Here is a 17,390-nt window from a genome sequence, read left to right on the forward strand (position 1 = left end):
GTGATGTGAACTTTCGGCTTGCATCGTTTGATTTCAGCCGCAAGTTGTGGTTCCCTGTAGTGTGCTGGAATACCTTGGATTATAATAGCGTTTTGTGGTATATTTTTGTGTGTTACATTTGTAGGATTGGTTGTGTTTTGTGCTGTTTGTTTTCTTGTTTTCTTCGATTGCACTAGTATGAAATTGTTTTGATCCTCTGGTGTTTCTTGGAGATTATCTTCGTGTACTTCTTTTTGTGTCCCTTCTTGGTCGTGTGAGTTTCCATGTACTTCTTTGTGTTTAGTTTGTGTAGGTGGGTTGTTGTATTCTTCTTCATGTTTAGTTTGTGCAGTTACTGTGCACATAATCTTCGATTGAATTTCCCTCAAAAATTCCCCCCCAGTGTATCAGCGGTAAGTCTGAAGGCTTGCTAAAATCGGGTTTCGATACCGCTGGTGGGCACAGTACAGATAGCCCACTGTGTAACTCTGTGCTTCATTATAAACAAACCCTCAGGAATCGTATATATTTTATTCACTGTTATATAATTTTATTATTCAAGTTTAAATATGTCGCTGATAAATAATTGCACACAATGAGATCCCAACTCATTGCACCCGTTTTCCAGTGATGGTCAAAGCGTAACACTTGTAGTTAACTATGTTTAAAAGTCGGTACACATTAAAAATGTCTTAAGATTAAAATCACTAGATAAAATTATATGGTATATAAACTTTGATACATCTATACCTTTTTAATGTTCTGCGAGCTTATTCTTTAAACTGAAAATTGTTCAGCCATTTTTTTGTTGTTTGTTATTAAGCACAAAGCTACACAATGGGCTATCTGTGCTCTGCCCACCACGGGTATCGAAACACGGATTCTAGCGTTGTAAGTCCGCAAACATACCGCTGTACCATTGGGGGGCCAGTCATTTCTACCAAGAAAATCGTATACTGTGTGTACGCTTTACAAATAAAACTAAATTAAATTTTGGCTTCATATCATGTTGTTATTATAATAGATTTAAAAGGATTTTACTAAAAGATAAGCTAACCGTATGTAATCAATATTCCTATAACCCGAGCGCATTCGAAAGATGGACCTTTCTTCTTGAGGGGCAAACTGTTTGCCCGTGAAGAAGAAAGGTCCACCTTTCGAAATCGCTCGGGTTATAGGGTTTTTATTTATTTCTATCAAGACTTCTTGAACCTACGTGTTTTTCTAACATCATGAATAATCAGTAATCCTATTAATTGTTACTGTGGTTGTGAAAATAACAACATGGTAAGAATGATCTTTATTCATTTTATTACAACTGGATCAATCGGATAGAGATAAAATGAACACTAAAAATATAATATGATTTAAGTTTTGTTTTTTCTGGGTTTTTTAACATCATGAATAATCAATAATCCTATTAATTGTTACTGTAGTTGTGAAAATAACATGGTAAGAATGATCTTTATTCATTTTATTACAATTAGATCAATCGGATAGAGATAAAATGAACACTAAAAATATAATATGATTTAAGTTTTGTTTTTTCTGGGTTTTTTAACTGCATGAGGCTAATAAGTTGTGAAACGAATGGCGAAGAAGCATTCGTATCGGAGTCTATACATGTTAGAAAATTCTGATATAATTAAGTCTTTAACATGCTGTGAAAAAACAAACGAAAAAGTTATTGAGGTTGATGATGGAAAAAGTGATTCTTTAATTAAGATTTATTTATTTATATTAACAATAAGCGTGATGACGTATTCGCTTGTATCACAGATCGATACCTGTGGTAGGCACAGCGCGGATATCCCATTGTGTAGCATTGCACTTAAATACAAAGAAACAATCAAACGAACAGCTATGGGATTTTGATTGCTATTTAATCCAGCATACAGTAACCTAAAGTAACTTAGGTATGTGAATAATGTTATGACATTTCGTCGAATTCATTATTCGATATTATACAGTAGACTACACACTACACCACTATAAGAGGCCTAACTGAATTTCTACGGTTTGCTGACCCAAGCTGTACTGATGAGCCGTGAGTGGAAGAAACTGCAGCCCAGAGCAACGGGTATGGCCAATGAAAGAATGCATTAGGCCTCTACGTCTCTTTGGTGAAAAAGAAAAGAAATCCTTAACATTATATGTATTAGCAAACAAACAACTGAATAATATTATATTAAGCTCTAATAATTTCGTCTGTTAGTGGTTGTTCCTAACAAATTTTATGCTTTAAAAAATTACTCAGATTGAAGTTTTGTATGTTTGGCGTGAACTTTAATTAATAGGTAGAAGAGGGTATACTTGTAATGACTTTAGGAGGTCATAGTATTTATTTGCCTAACATAAAACATGTCAAAACATAACGTTCTTGAATAAATAAATAAATAAGTTATTTTAAATTACTCTGAGTTTTTTACACGTTAACATTTTACCTAGTAGGATATATCAATAGAAGTATTAAATGCAATGAAGCATAGATACTTTTTATATTTTTTCAATGTGAATGATTATATTATAAATGTAAATTATTAATAAATAAAATTCAACTGTTACAAAAGAAATTAAATGACGAATATATTAAGTTGGACATGAACTAATGATTAGTTTGCCGGACAGAGTATCCACTGACACGAGGTTCAGTTCACGTTCCATTGCCGCAAAAACAGTCGCACTCCGTACGTATGGGCCGTGGTCGCGTTAAAAGTGACGGTCAAATCACACTAGAGCAGGTCAAAAGATTAATGGATGCTGTTGATTGGCTGCCTTGCCTTTTGTCTATCCGTTCCAAATTAGGGTTGGCCAGCGCAATTAGCCGCTGTATAGCTTCGCGCGAATGTCTTAAATTGACCAAACAAATCTATATTTTACATTTGAAGGGAGATAATATACTAGAAATAAATTTATGCTTTAAGACAGAGCGTAAACCTTCGTAATGAACTGTATACAGTGTGCTTTGTTATTGAATTTTATACACTAATATTCCTTTGCAAGAAACTATTGATTTATTTACTAATTATATCTTGTCTGATTTTTTTTATAAATGATTTAATAAACAACTGTGTTTTATTCTTTTTTAAATTACGTTTCATGTTTAACGAAAATATTTATTACCTACAGGCATACACAAGTAGAGGACTGGGGTGCCTTAGGCTCTCCAAAATTGCACGAATTATGATGTATACTGCCTTTGGTCTGTTGTTTCTTCCTTTCAATAATATAAAACTCTACTACAAGTGCGGCCCGACATGGCCAGGTGGTTAAGGCGCTCGATTCGTTATATGAGGGTCGCGGGTTCGAATCCCCGTCACACCAAACAGACGTGGGGGTGTTATAATGTTAATATTCGCTGGTAAAAGAGTAGCCCAAGATTTGGCGGTGGGACGAGCTGCCTTCCCTCTAGTCTTTCACTGTTAAATTAGGGACGGCTAGCGCATATGTATTTTATTTCTTATATTTAAATTATTCTTTTTGCACACAAATAATACATTAACAGTAGAATGCAAATATGTTTTAAGTTAGCCATTTTTGGTACCTTAGTTTATAATATACAAAGTACTTGAGAGGTGGTTGTTTATCACAGACCAATATTTTACTGACTGTATCCACATTTTAACACTTTTATATCTTGTTATTGCTCTGAAACTTCATGATGTGACTATAAAACTTTAATAACCAATTTAAAAAAAGAATGATTAAGAAGGTTTCGAAATTGAATGAGTTACTTCCAATGCACTTGACAACATAGAACTCAAATGTCTAAGAAAGCTTACCACCCCTTGTATTTTGCAACATATCGTTCTTAAAAAACAAGTAGACGCTGTTTTGCAACATTTTATACCAGTCAAGAAAAGTTTAAGTGGTATCATAGGGTAGGTACGCACGCAACTCCAACTGTACGCACCTTAAAGCACATTTTTAGAATAAAACTTAGTTTTAATGATTTAGTTCTTGTTTTAAGGATGGTTTTCGCAGAGAAGATAGTACTGGTGGACGTTGCTTCGGTTTATATGCTAAGGCCTTCGGCTTAGAGACTGCAAACGATGTAGTTCCCAAGAGTAAGCGTTTATTAGTTGTAATGAAGTTTTCGTGTCCTTGCTGCGCAAAGAAAATGTGGAGTCCACCGCTAGGCGGTTATCCACTATAAAAAGAAACACCTACAAGACAGGAAGTACGTCTGATTTAACTCACCGCTTGTCGAATGTATGTAATGCTGCAAATGAAGATAGCAAGTTCGCTATAGTTAGTAGAGGTAAAGGTGAAATGCAATTAAGGATTCGAAAGAGTATATTTTTTCATTTCCAGTGTAAATCCGGTCTGCCACCTGCAAATACTCGCCTTACTCTGTTCTCCTCAAATTGTGGGTTTCTTGTACATTTTTCCTCCGTTTGTCCTTAGTGTCTTTAAACGTTTTAGCTGTTTGACTTGAATAAATTATCGATTGTTGGTTTAATTTAGAAGTTATACACTAGAAGGGAGGCAGCTAGTCAAGACCACTCACCGCCAATTCTTAGGCTATTCGATTCAAAAACGAAAAATGGAATTGCCCGTCACATTATAACGCCCCAAGGCTAAAAGGACGAGAATTTTCAGTGACGACATGCGAACTCGCGACGCACAGACTGCGAATCGAGTGCCCTAACCATCAGGCTACGCCAGGTCAATCATCGATTGATGAATTCTTGTTTGTTCTTATTAAAGATTATGTTTTGTCTGACACTTGTGGGAAGGAGGAAGGTAAGATCAACAGGGATATAATTATTTTGAAGCATTGTTTTTGTTGAGATTGTAAGAACTCTTGGCTGCTACTACGTTCAATATTATATCAGTAGAAACTTAACATGATGCTGTGTTTTTTTTATCGCTAAGCACTTCAAAACATAGGTTTGTTTTTAATTTCCAGAAATGCCAGTAAGGTTTCCCCACAATGGTCACCGGTCCACGGACAAAATGGAGAAAAAAATACAGCCACTCAGGAGGAAGGAGATAAAGCCCATAGTAAGCGATTAACACCTCAATTTTCGGTGAGTACAGGGAAAGATATCCAAGGTGTCCTGGCTCCATCTCTTGACTACAAGCCCCCACCTCTCCAGCCCCCAGGTGGCGCCACTATTCTTGTGCACGATTGGGTGAAACTAAGGAAACATGCTTACCAACTTCAAGCCTCACCAAACATTCCAATTCCGTCATCCTCTGCTTTACCGTTTGGATCTCGACAGAAAGAACGTTTGGTAACGAAGTCAGCTTCGGCTTCTGGTTTATCATTAATAATACCAGCAGGTGATCACATGTTTACCAGATTATGTAAAATTATTTTTTAGTTTAATTTGCTAGGAAGTTTTTTGTTCACAATAAATTAAGTTTCTGTTTCTACTATCAAGTTGTGTGTAGTGAAGGAAATTCGTTAGAAAATAAATTAATTTTGTTGTTCATTTTAGGGTTACGTGATTTAGCTAAGTCATTAAAAAAGTGTCGATAAAAAAATGGAAAATTTATTAAAGGTGTTGGTGAAAAAATAATTATTGTTAAAGTTTTATGTAATTGATATATATTGTTAAAGTTTTATGTAATTGATATATATTGTTAAGTTTTATTCAAACCGGACACTTGTAGCATCTGTAATTTTTCAACCGAATCTCAAATTAATTGATATTCTCTCTCGTAGATGAAACTGTATCTCAACCTGTAACATGTTCTTCAGGAGGTTCCAGTACAAGTTCTAGGGATACCTCACCCAGTAGAGAAGCAAGTTCTTTAATTCCTCAACTCAAACCACCTATCATAATCCGCAAAGGGCTTCGTGGATTTGGTTTCACAGCTCGAGCAATTAGAGTGTACTTTGGCGATTCTGATGTATACACCATTCAGCATTTGGTGTCGGTAAGTTTATTCAGTTTTTCCATGGAGATATCTTTTAATTCGAAGTGAAAAATAGTACAGTGTGAGAAAAGGTGCAGTCTTATGTTTTGATATGTTACTACTGGTGGGTGTTATTAGGTGTACTATATTATTATGATTTTGCTAGCATGGGCGTTGTGTTCAGCAACATAGGTTTTCTGTAACTATCTGGAGTTGAATATTTATTTCAAATTAATATGTATTAGTTGTAGGGGAAGTATTACTATAATGTTGTAGAGGAGACGCTGTCTTATACGACTTAGGTTTTGTCACTAGCTGATGGAAATTTCTTGATCCATATCAGTTTTACCATATATTTCTTGTTGTTAGTTGGTAGCCATTTTTCATACCATATGAGTACGGTATAGGTAGTAAAGGCAGTGTTTAGTACCATATAGGTTTATTGTAACTAGTTGTTTACGATCTTCTGTAGGATGGTGTAGTTTACATGGAATGTAAAAAGATGTATCATTAGTGGTTGCAGTCTTTGTACAGCATCAGTGTGATGTATCTAGCAAGAACTTGAAAAGTCTCTAGTTTCTGGTGATTTGTAACAGGATACTGCGCTTTTAGAACTGCTCAAAAACTGGTAACACACTTTGCAGGAATTTCTTAACTCGAACTAATTGGGGAAAAATTTCGAGTCATGTGACAAAAACATCCCCCTGATCACAAAATGACTACCACAAAGAGTAAATATTTTGACACCAGAAAAAAATTAACAATTCATTGAATTATGGGAGAACAAACCCTCTCTATTTAATGTCACAGATAAGAATTATCATTAAAGAAATATCAGGAAGCGAAAATGCTAAGATATGTATTAGAAAACAGACACAAAAACTGAGCCTTTGCTCTTTTTCTCTTTCAAATTACATCAACCAGCCAGTTCTCCAACATACGTCAACCAGCCAGTTCTCCGATATCTAGCAGTTATATCCTGCTTCTGTAGTTGTGCATACTGCTAATAGCAACATGACTATGACTGGGAGAGTAGAGTGAAATTTCTGATGGATGTTGGAGAACTGGTTGGTTCATGTAATTAGAAACATTCTATATTGTCACCAGTTCATTCCTGTCCATCACTTTTCAATAGAATGCATTATGAGAACTTAGAAGTCAATATTTCGGAAATTTTCTGAAAACGTTTTATATTTTTTTACTAGAAGGTATTTGAAACTTTTACTTATGAAATACGTTTAGTGTGTGTTGGATATCATCAGTTTGTGAGAACCTATTTTTCAACATTGATGTAGTGTAATTGTCCTGTACTACAAGCATCTTATCGCTACTAAATGGCAGTTTGTTGGAGCTCTGTCACAGTACATATATATATTTATGCTACCACTAGCAGGTGGTTTTATGTTTTACTGTATTAATTATGTAATATTTCAAAACATGTAATCAGAGTTTCACTGTTAGTGACAGAGATCGTACCGTTATATTTATCACCCAGATTTATGGATTATCTTGGAAGTTATTAATGTCTTGTCTGTTTAAGAAAACTTATATTCTGTAATATGCTTAGATTTATGAATTAGATCTAATGTTGGTAGAATCACGGATTAACGTAGAAAACAGTTCAGTTAGATTATAGATTGTAAATGACAGTTCGAGTTAAACGTGATAGTGGCATGGAAATTATATAGTTGTGATATTTTCGTTTGCTACAATGAGAAACAGTTATTCATGAATAGCATGTTATTATTTAACTTGTGAATAAATCTTCTTGACTACAAGTCTTTGTTTTTAGGCAGTGGATAACAATGGACCAGCCTTCGCGTCACAACTGAAACCTGGTGACCTGATAACCCACATCAATGGAGAACCTCTCCAGGGACTGGTCCATCACCAAGTACTGCAGCTGATCTTGTCTGGAGGAGACCGCATCACTATCCGCACGACTCCACTGGAGAGCACTACCATAAAAACTGGAGGTCGTAAAAGACATCCCTCTTCCATTAAGATGGTTCGTCGTCCAGTTACACGGAAGCGTTATAGTCAAGGAAAGAGAGATGTACAATCTGACCGGAAAAGACGAACCACTCTTCTCAGAAAGTTAAGTAACAAACGAGCTAGCGCCGACTTGCAACAGTTGGTGTCCAGATCACCTCCTGTGTTGACTACTAGCCACAGCTTGCATTCTTTGAGTAGAAGAGGCGAGGCTCTTCCTGGATCCCCGAAACGTAAAGGCCCACGATCTCCGCCGGCTAACAGACTGTGTTCAACATCTGAGTCATCCCCATCCACAGGGAACTCCTCTGGAAGTAGTTCTCCCACTTCTAGTATTCCCGGTTCTCCAGCAGGTACTGCTCAGTTCCAACGGCCAAGCTCTCTGCATGGCCTTAAACACAAGCTGATTCAGACTTTCTGCTCTCCTCGTCGTAAGTCAGTGGGGCATGTGCCACTCTCCCCCTTAGTTCGCACCCCATCGCCCTCTTCTCTACGCTCAACTTCTCCTTTAGCCTTTCCCTTGACCCACCACCCTATATCACACAGAACTACCTCTTGTAGCACGCGAACACCTACCAGTGCAAATAAAAAGATGTTCATGCGACCGAAGAGTGCTGAGCCTGGTTCTCCTCTTCTAAGACGCGCTTTATCTCCGGATCGACTGTATTCTAAATCTTCAGAAACTAAGTTGAAACAAGAAAAAGTTAAAAGAGAGTCTTGTAGTGGACATATTTTCTCACCTCTTGCACTTTCACCACTACCCGTCACAAGTTTTCCTCAGTACTCCACATCTCCTGTCTCTTCCCTTGTTTCCAAACTCACTGAATCTATTTCTTCCTTTTCTCCCAAGAAGGAATCTATATTAAAAACTGTTAAATCCAAAATGTCCGGGACAGAAATGGATGGGAGTTGCTTCAAATCTTCTTGTGGCTTACAACAGGATGAAAACTCTAGAGTTGATTTTTCATCTAGCCATTCGGCAATTCCTGGCAGTCATGGACTTTTCAGTGCCGTCCGAAAGATTCACAAGGATACTCAACAGCCTTGTAGCTCTAACTCAAAGCTTCAAACAGTGGATGAAAAAAGTGCAGATTTTTCTGAGATTGAAGAACAACCTTCGGTATCTCAGGTAATGAAAGTTTCATCAGTTTGTGACTTTAAAGGCAGGAGATCAGGAATTAAAAATCAATCGCTTGCTGTGGTTATTGAAGATGTCACCCTGCAATCTGATAATGCTCATCAAAGTAAAGAAGATGAACAATCAAAGCTACCATTCATCAGTGTCACCATGTCCTCGCCCATAACTTCACAAGCCTTTGGTCAGAAATTGGTTATAGAACAAAAATCAACAACTTCATCAGTTCTACTTAGTAGCCCAGAAGATAAGCTTTCAGGAAAAACACATACTGAAGAGACAGCTTTACTTTCCCCTCTCACAATCGGTATCCAAAACATAACAATTCGTTCAATGAAAAGAAAAACACCTTCTACAGCCGAATCAATAAATACAACAGAAGGCGTTTCAAAACCATTACGTGAAACGCCAAATGAAAATTAAATTATATTAATCCAAAACCATTAAATTATTTATAATTCATTCATCGTACAAAAAATGAGTGCTTGTAAATACTAATTTGTTTCTTTTAAGTAATGTTTGAACTTTCGATTTATTTCTCGAGAAATATTTTATATTTTGCAGGTGTTTCGCTACGCAATGAATCTTGGTGATACTTTTGGACGTGGTAGCCGTTTCCTCAATGTACTTGTGTATGAAATGGTAATACTGATATTTAATAGTCCACGGTGTAAATATGTGTATTGTATATAATGTATGTGTATTTATTTCTATCATTTCTGTTATAACTCTGGGTCAGCGGTACGTTTATGAACTTACAGAACTAAAATTTGGAGTTCGATTCCCCATGGCAGACAGAGTGCAGTAGCGCATTGTGTAACTTTGCGTTAAAACAACTATCCAACCAACCACTTCTGTTTTCATTTTTCGGCTTATGCAAAAGCGGCATAAGTAGAACAATACAAAGTTTTCCGTCTGATATTGTTTCGCTCTGGAAGCTTCTTGATTCACTGTTCATATTCCAATCATGTGAGATCTTTCAATTTTTTGTCAGTGACGACAGAATATCTTGTATAGTGCTGATTTATTGTACAGTGTTTCACGCTGTTTAAACACACCTTGTAACTACTAGCCTGTGATGACGTACCTTCTGTATTCGAACAAGAAACAACGTTGATACTAAAACCTGTATTTGTTGAGTTAATATTTACTTTTATGTGATCCTTCATCCAGAAAAGTAGCTTTCTTTTTTTTACATTATTTCTCCAAAATACAATACCTATTGTGATGAAAGATGCCTGTAACAGAAATGGCGTATACCTTTACTATTGATGGCTTGGACAGTTATAATATATTACCAAAAATAAAGTACAATATGAAATGATTAAAATATGCTCTAGAAAGCAACTGATAAAATCCCAACGAGTGGTTGGCTTTGGCTGGTTAATATAACATGATTGTAAATTGTGATAATGGTGTGTAGTTCCACAAACTGAACCGCTGCTTCTAATATTTATTAACGAAAGTCTCTGCTCCAAAGCTTGGATACAAATTGTTATAACAGACGATAATGACTGTGCAAAATGAGTAACTTACCATCCTGATTCTGTTATAAGTAAGTTAACATTATAATAATAAAGCATTAATTATATATTAAAATGTGAGTTTCAAATTTATCGTTTTAAACAATTAAGGTTAAAATGTTATTTTTCTTTCCAAGTCTAACAAACTAGGATTAACGTAAGAAACTTAATGATGTCAAGTTAGAAGGAAAGCAACAGTTTTATTGTCAAATCATTTTAATTACATTAACAACTTGAACAGAAGTAATTGTGATGATATACGCATATCACAAGAAGCTTTCTTTAGTAATGACAGTTTTATTAGATTAATATATTTGATATCAGTTGACTGTATAACTCTCACCAATACATATAATGAAGTTGGTTTTAACTTCACCTTCTGTGATATTAATACAATGCGTTAAGTTTTGACTTTTGATCCAACGTACATTAAGTTCTTTCTAGTTGTATTGCCATTTCCCTGTGTGGACGTACAACCTGAATTAGGATATTTTATTGAGAATTTAAACAATGTGTAAATGTGCCTGGTGCTAAACTAGAGAAGAAAAAACAACTTTAAATAAGTTGCATGGTATTTATCTTTATTCTTAGCTGCCTTAGATACCGTAGGAAATAAGTGGAAAAGCCGTTTTGCTACAGCTTGTTACCATAGCAACTGATACCCCAGCATGAATGTTTCATTGGTGTGACGTGATTAGAATGACAGTGAAAGCTAAAGGGGCTTAGTATGATCTCTTTCACTTACAGTTCGATGAAAAAGGTAAAAGCTGAATTCAACTGATATTAGTCTTAATGAAAAACTCCAACAAGAGAGCATGGTTAATTGTTAATGTTTACAAAGTATACGCAATGGCTACGCTTGTCAGTTATTTTGATGCAATGCTGAAATTTTCTAATAAATACTAAATAACTTAATATTTGTTGGTGGAACTGTTTCAGACGTCTAGAAATATTATTATGACGAAATGTGAGAGCATCATATGAGAAGATGTATCATCTAAAACTGTATATATGTGCTAAGGACGAGTTATTAAAATAACAAAGTAATTGTGTTTAAACTTATTACAGTAAGTATAAAAACTTTATTTCGGAATAATCTTTTGTTTTGTTACGTGAAATTTATGTATGTTGTCATAAACTCACATGTTATCCCTGAGCTTGAATATATTTCCTTACTTTTACTTGATTATCTTAAATGTAAACAAAGCTTAAAACATGTTTTACTCCAGTTAACATTTTTTATGTGTATACTTACGAATCTAGTTGTAATGAGCTAATGTGTTATATGTGTTTTAAGAGACCTTTAAATTTAGTGTGTATACATTTTATAGTGAACGATATATTATTTTATAACTATCATATCTACAATGTATCCGAAATTATATTTTAACGAAAATTACAGAAACATAAAGAAAAAATAATCCAGCGAGTATTCTATATTTTACGCCTTTGTCAAGAGATCTGAATTTCCCTGTAAAATTCCCTGTAAACAGCGCATCAGGTTCACAATATTTAGAGTTTTGGCGAGAATTAAAGTCATAGTGTTCATTTGTTTTTCTGTCATTCAAAAGACTGGTTAACGACCGCTTATCGGTCATAATAAAATTACTACATTAAATTACTATACTAGATTACCCCTAGAGAACCCTTCTGTAAGCTATGCATTTTTATTGCAAAATACAGCTGGATGTTTAATACTTGTACAAAAATAAACAAAAAACACCAGTAATACATTTTAATTTCAATAATCAAAGCTCCAAAGCAGTTTATTTAACACATTAATCCTATTTTGATGGAAAATAACATAATACATCTAAAACTAGAAATATAATTTGTTATGTCTGTGATTTTAAATGATGTTTGATACGCTTCCACTCTGGCTCCTTATTATAGGTATTTTATTATATAACCCACTGTATTTCACATATTTAGGTTATTCGTTTAGTGTATTAGAGTAATTCACAACAGTCTGTGAAATTCAAATGATGTTTTCACTGAGCTAGTTGTCTGTGCTAATAAAGTTAGCGCATAATTTCGTTATTCACGAAGTTTAACAAAAAAAAAGCTTCTTGTTGTTTGTCACAGTGTTAAAGATACTCAATATTAACTTGCTATATGATTATTTAAAGGAGAACTTTACAGGTGTATTTTTTCCACCAATAGTCAAGTATCGAACGTGATGACGTCAGATGTATTCTACATGATGTTGCCTAAATTTGACTTCATCAAATTTAAGAAAATTCATTATAGTAACTGTTAATATTCGTGTCTTTTCAACAAGACTGGGTTTTCAGGAAGACTGGCTTCGTGTACTTGAGACTCTTTAGTGAATAATTTGAATGGTGTTTTGCAAAAGTTAGATTGTCCCCCTGGTGGGACAACGCTAAGACTACGGACTTACAACGCTAAAATCCGATAGACCAATGTGGCTTTGCTCTAAAATAAACAAACAAACAAAATTACATTGACTTGTCAAGATTACGTTTCATAAAAAAAAATTATAGAAGAATAAAAGCGTTTTTCTAAAACGAATAAAGTTATAATTCGTTTGTTTTCTCTTTCATAGTTTTCTCATTTAACGACGTTATGAAAACTGACTTCTAAAAATAATCTGATTTTAATTTCATACACGATACTATTCAAAATTCTAGCAAACTAATATAACAACTACAAAGAAAAAAAAGAGGCATTTGAGACGTCCCTAATTTTGAAATAATAAAAGAATCGGCATCTAGTAAAAACCTACCACCACCATCTCTTGGGCTACTTTAATTGAACAGTGGGATTCTACCGTCACTCTTATAACGCACCCATGGCAGGAAAGTGTGAAATACATTTTTTTTTCGGTAACAGGACGTGAAACACAACCTCATATTCAGAGTTCGGTACACTAACCACTGGACCTTGGGGTACATATAGGTTTCTATCGAGTATATACAGTGACCTTGATACACATGTGTGTTTCTATATAGTATATACAATGATGTCAGTGAACGTCAAAATGTTTTGTTTTTTGTGTGTTTTTTTACATTTCTAAGGGTTAAATTTTCAAAATCCATTAACTTACAAAATATTAGATTTGGGAGTGTAGCTAACTGCTAAAAAATATGAGCTGTTTTTCATTGCTGAATATTGTGTGAATTCTTATACAACACTTTGTGGACTATTAGCCCACCCCCTGTTTATATACGTAATGAGAGGTTTTGCTTTGTTTTTCTGTGACTACAGTCCCCAGCGGCATGTCTATAAACTTACAACACCAGAAACCGGGTTTCGATACCCGTGGTGAACAGAGCATAGCTAGTCCATTGTGTAACTTTGTGCTTAACTTCAAACATTAACAATTATGTGGTAAAAACGACATATAGAGTGAGAAGAAGATAAAGAAAGAGTAAGACCCCTTATCACATTACTAAAAACGTCGACCACGTGTTTGTAGAAGGCTACTAAACATCAGGACTAAGTATAGGTTGATTAGGACTTATCTTAACCTCTTAACTAACAAAACGAATGGTTTTCGCTTATCTAACGATTCTGTAAAGCACAAGTTTTACAGGATGTATTGTGGTATACGATCCATCTACAAAAGAAAATGGAAAAGAAAGAGTCATTTGGTGCCTTTTTTATTTTATTTTTTTCACTGACGTGATGAGAATTCAGTATTTGTAAGTTAAGTAAAAACTAGACTGAAAGAGAGTTTCTTTTGTCCATTGTTTACAAATACAATTTACCACCAAAAGTCTGACTTCGATGAATGTTTTTTCTTCACCGGATTAATCTTAGTCGCAATCAGTCAGTGATCATTTTATATATATTGTTTGTTTCTACATTAAGTAAAATCCGTTATATTATATGATTTGAATTCCAATGGAGCTTATGTTTTGATTGAGAAAAGAAATTATTCTTACTGTGTAGGTGAATGTTTTCTTAAACAATACCCCCCCCCCCAGTGGCACAGCGGTATGTCTTTGGACTTACAATGCTAGAATCCGTATTTTGATACCCGTGATGGGCAGAGCACAGATGGCCCATTGTGTAGCTTTGTGCTATATTACAAACAAACAATTTTAAACATTAACAAAAATCTCGTGAAATCGCAAAATGTACGTGCTTTAATCCCAAAACTCCTAAACATCTTTAAACGATTTTGTGCTTTTGCACACAAATTTACAACATTACATAACACATTTAGTTGGCGTAATTTTCATATTTAAAGTTTTATAAAAGTGACAATTTAACATAATCTGTCCTATGGAAATTAACGATTGGAAATCGTTATGATGATCATACCGGTATAATTGTAAATAAAAGACATTGACAACTTTCTACCGTCTTAACGTGTTCTACTATGACAAAGTAAAAACCATCAGAAAAAAAAAAAAAAACATTAATGTAATTGAGCATTTTGTACGAGTGTTCAAGGCTTAGGAACAAAGAAAGTTACAAAATCAAGTACAGTACTCAGAACGTTAATGATTAGCTTAATATTTAATTAGAAACTAATGTCACGTACGTTATATCGATATGAAATTTTTTCCCTTATAAATAGATAATGCTTTCAATGTTGATTTGTTGTTGTCGTTCAAAATTTGTACTGCATACTGGATGGATTTAAACATTTTGATAAAAGTGTAGAAAAAAACGATCTTTATTCTCCAAATATATATAAAAAAACACATATATATATCAGGAGTATAAAAGTCGTTCTTTCTAAGCTTTCTATGACGGGTGATTTTAAAACGGAATTATTTTGGTTTCTTTTACGACGTTTCGGGGGGCTGTATGTCGAATAACCTGGAGCATATCTTAACATTCAATCCAAAATGTCGTAAAAGAACCAGGTGAAGGAACATAAAAACTATTGATAAACTGTTTTAACAACCAAGCGATTAAAGATGGATATAATTCAATTAGAACAATATATTTTAAGAAATAAGTGAGACCGAACAACGAATATAACAACTGCTATTATAATAACTAAAATATTAAAAACGTCTGCAACTTTTTTTTACAACGTAGGTTTATGGCTTGTTTTCTGAACGATCACAAAATGCTCATAAGACATCGTAACCTTATTTAATGTAGGAGGCTCATGTTTTATTAGCTTTGATCAGTTCAGTTTCTAAGCTTAACTATAAATATAAATAAAACGTTGACATTAGAGATACATGTGACGTTATATATACATAAAATTAGCCACATATAGTGTTATATCTACGTTTTTTAAACCCAAAGCTACAAAATGGGCTATTTGTGCTATGCCCACCTCCTGGTTTTTAGCATTATAACCCTTCGGATTTCCTATTGAGCTACTGTGAGGCAGCGTTATATCTATTTCTAATCTGAATATGTTATAGTTATATGGCTTTAAATTCAAATTAAGAAAATGATGTATGGATTAAAAGTATATAGAAAAATATAATGGTCTCGAATTAAAATATATAGACAGGTTCAGTGATGTAATGTTAACATTTATTAAAAGATATAAGTAAGTTGTATGGATAAAAATAACCATAGATAGATTAAACGATATAAAGTAAAAATGTATGGATCGATTATAAGATTAAGGTTATAGATAGAGATTAGGCTAATACATGTCAAAAGATATAACGATATAAAGTGAAAACTTAAATTCACGTTCTACAAAAGATTTTGGTTCTTAACTTTCTTCATAGTTAGTCTCTTACAGCTTTCTAATTAGGGGCAAGTAAAAACAAAACTGACTTTTGTCTGCCACAAATTACTACCCAGGAGGCCTTTCGTTCAATACCAGAACGAACTCATTAGCCGTCTGCAATCAAGCGTGATTTCATTATTTTTATTAAGCCTAAAACGCCTTAGTGCTTCGCCAATCTTGCTTTTGTTTACCTCCGCATGTCTAGTTGTACAGATAGATATAGTGCTATAAGGTTGACTTATAGACACACTTAATAAAATAATATTATGATTTATAGAACTATATAATGATATAACAATATAAGATTAAGGTTTCAGTATAGGTATAACAATATAAGATTAAGGTTTCAGTATAGGTATAACAATTTAAGTTTAAGATGTATAGATAAACAATATTATATTAAAATGTAATCACGCATACGACGTACTTTAACCCACTTTAAATCAAATTGTTGAAAGCAGTACATAAACAGTGAGACTGAATTATTTTTACTGCTAAGGATCAGAAAAACAGCTGCCTTCAAAACAGATAAATTCCTCAGTGGTCCTCCTCCAACCACGGTCATCTAACAAAGTCTTTGCATGGCAACATAATATGTCAAACAAATGTTTGGTCAGCACCTAAATTTCCCTCATTCTCTCAGTGTGTTTATATGCCAGATAAAAGTTGAACTTTTTGACGTCACAGGATGAATTATATTTTATTCTCTGTTAACCACTGCCCTTCGGTTGAGCTACAGAATAAAAATACCTATGAGTACTTCTTTGACTTTCTTTTTTCCTCAAATTTTATTTCATATTTTTTTTTTTTAGATTAACAACTTTGTAACCATAGCAAACGTTACTGTTAGACCGTTACTTACTTTGTTTTAAGTGCGGCATTACGTATATTTATGCCCAACTGAGATCACGTGTTAAAACAAGAAAGAAACAACTAAAACGGCAAAAAATATCAAAACAAATGTTGTAAAATAATCGTTCTGTATTTACTTTGACAATAGAGGGAATAATCGAAAGGATGTCTGAAAATAGGTCCCCTGGTGGGATAGCGTTAGGCCTACGGACTTACAGTGCTTTTGACGTTACCACAGATAATTATTAAAGAGACACACACACACACACTGATTTGTGTTGTCAGTTAAAACTTTTGACGTTACCACAGATAATTATTAAAGACACACACACACTGATTTGTATTGTCAGTTAAAACTTTGACG

The 17,390-nt window shown here is 34.1% G+C and overlaps 1 protein-coding gene across 1 annotated transcript in view; it reads left to right on the forward strand.

The window, feature by feature from the left end:
• LOC106478604 (microtubule-associated serine/threonine-protein kinase 3-like) overlaps window positions 1–12,957 on the forward strand; it is a 62,741-nt gene extending 49,784 nt beyond the window's left edge. Inside the window, exons 21-24 of the mRNA XM_022382224.1 lie at window positions 3,950–4,046; window positions 4,858–5,268; window positions 5,654–5,868; window positions 7,640–12,957. Coding sequence (XP_022237932.1) covers window positions 3,950–4,046; window positions 4,858–5,268; window positions 5,654–5,868; window positions 7,640–9,397 — 2,481 coding nt within the window. The 3' untranslated portion in view covers window positions 9,398–12,957. The remainder of the gene's footprint in view (window positions 1–3,949; window positions 4,047–4,857; window positions 5,269–5,653; window positions 5,869–7,639) is intronic.
• The last annotated feature ends 4,433 nt before the right edge of the window (window positions 12,958–17,390 follow it).

Source organism: Limulus polyphemus, unplaced genomic scaffold (assembly GCF_000517525.1).
Source record: "Limulus polyphemus unplaced genomic scaffold, Limulus_polyphemus-2.1.2 Scaffold231, whole genome shotgun sequence".
Classification (NCBI taxonomy): domain Eukaryota; kingdom Metazoa; phylum Arthropoda; class Merostomata; order Xiphosura; family Limulidae; genus Limulus; species Limulus polyphemus.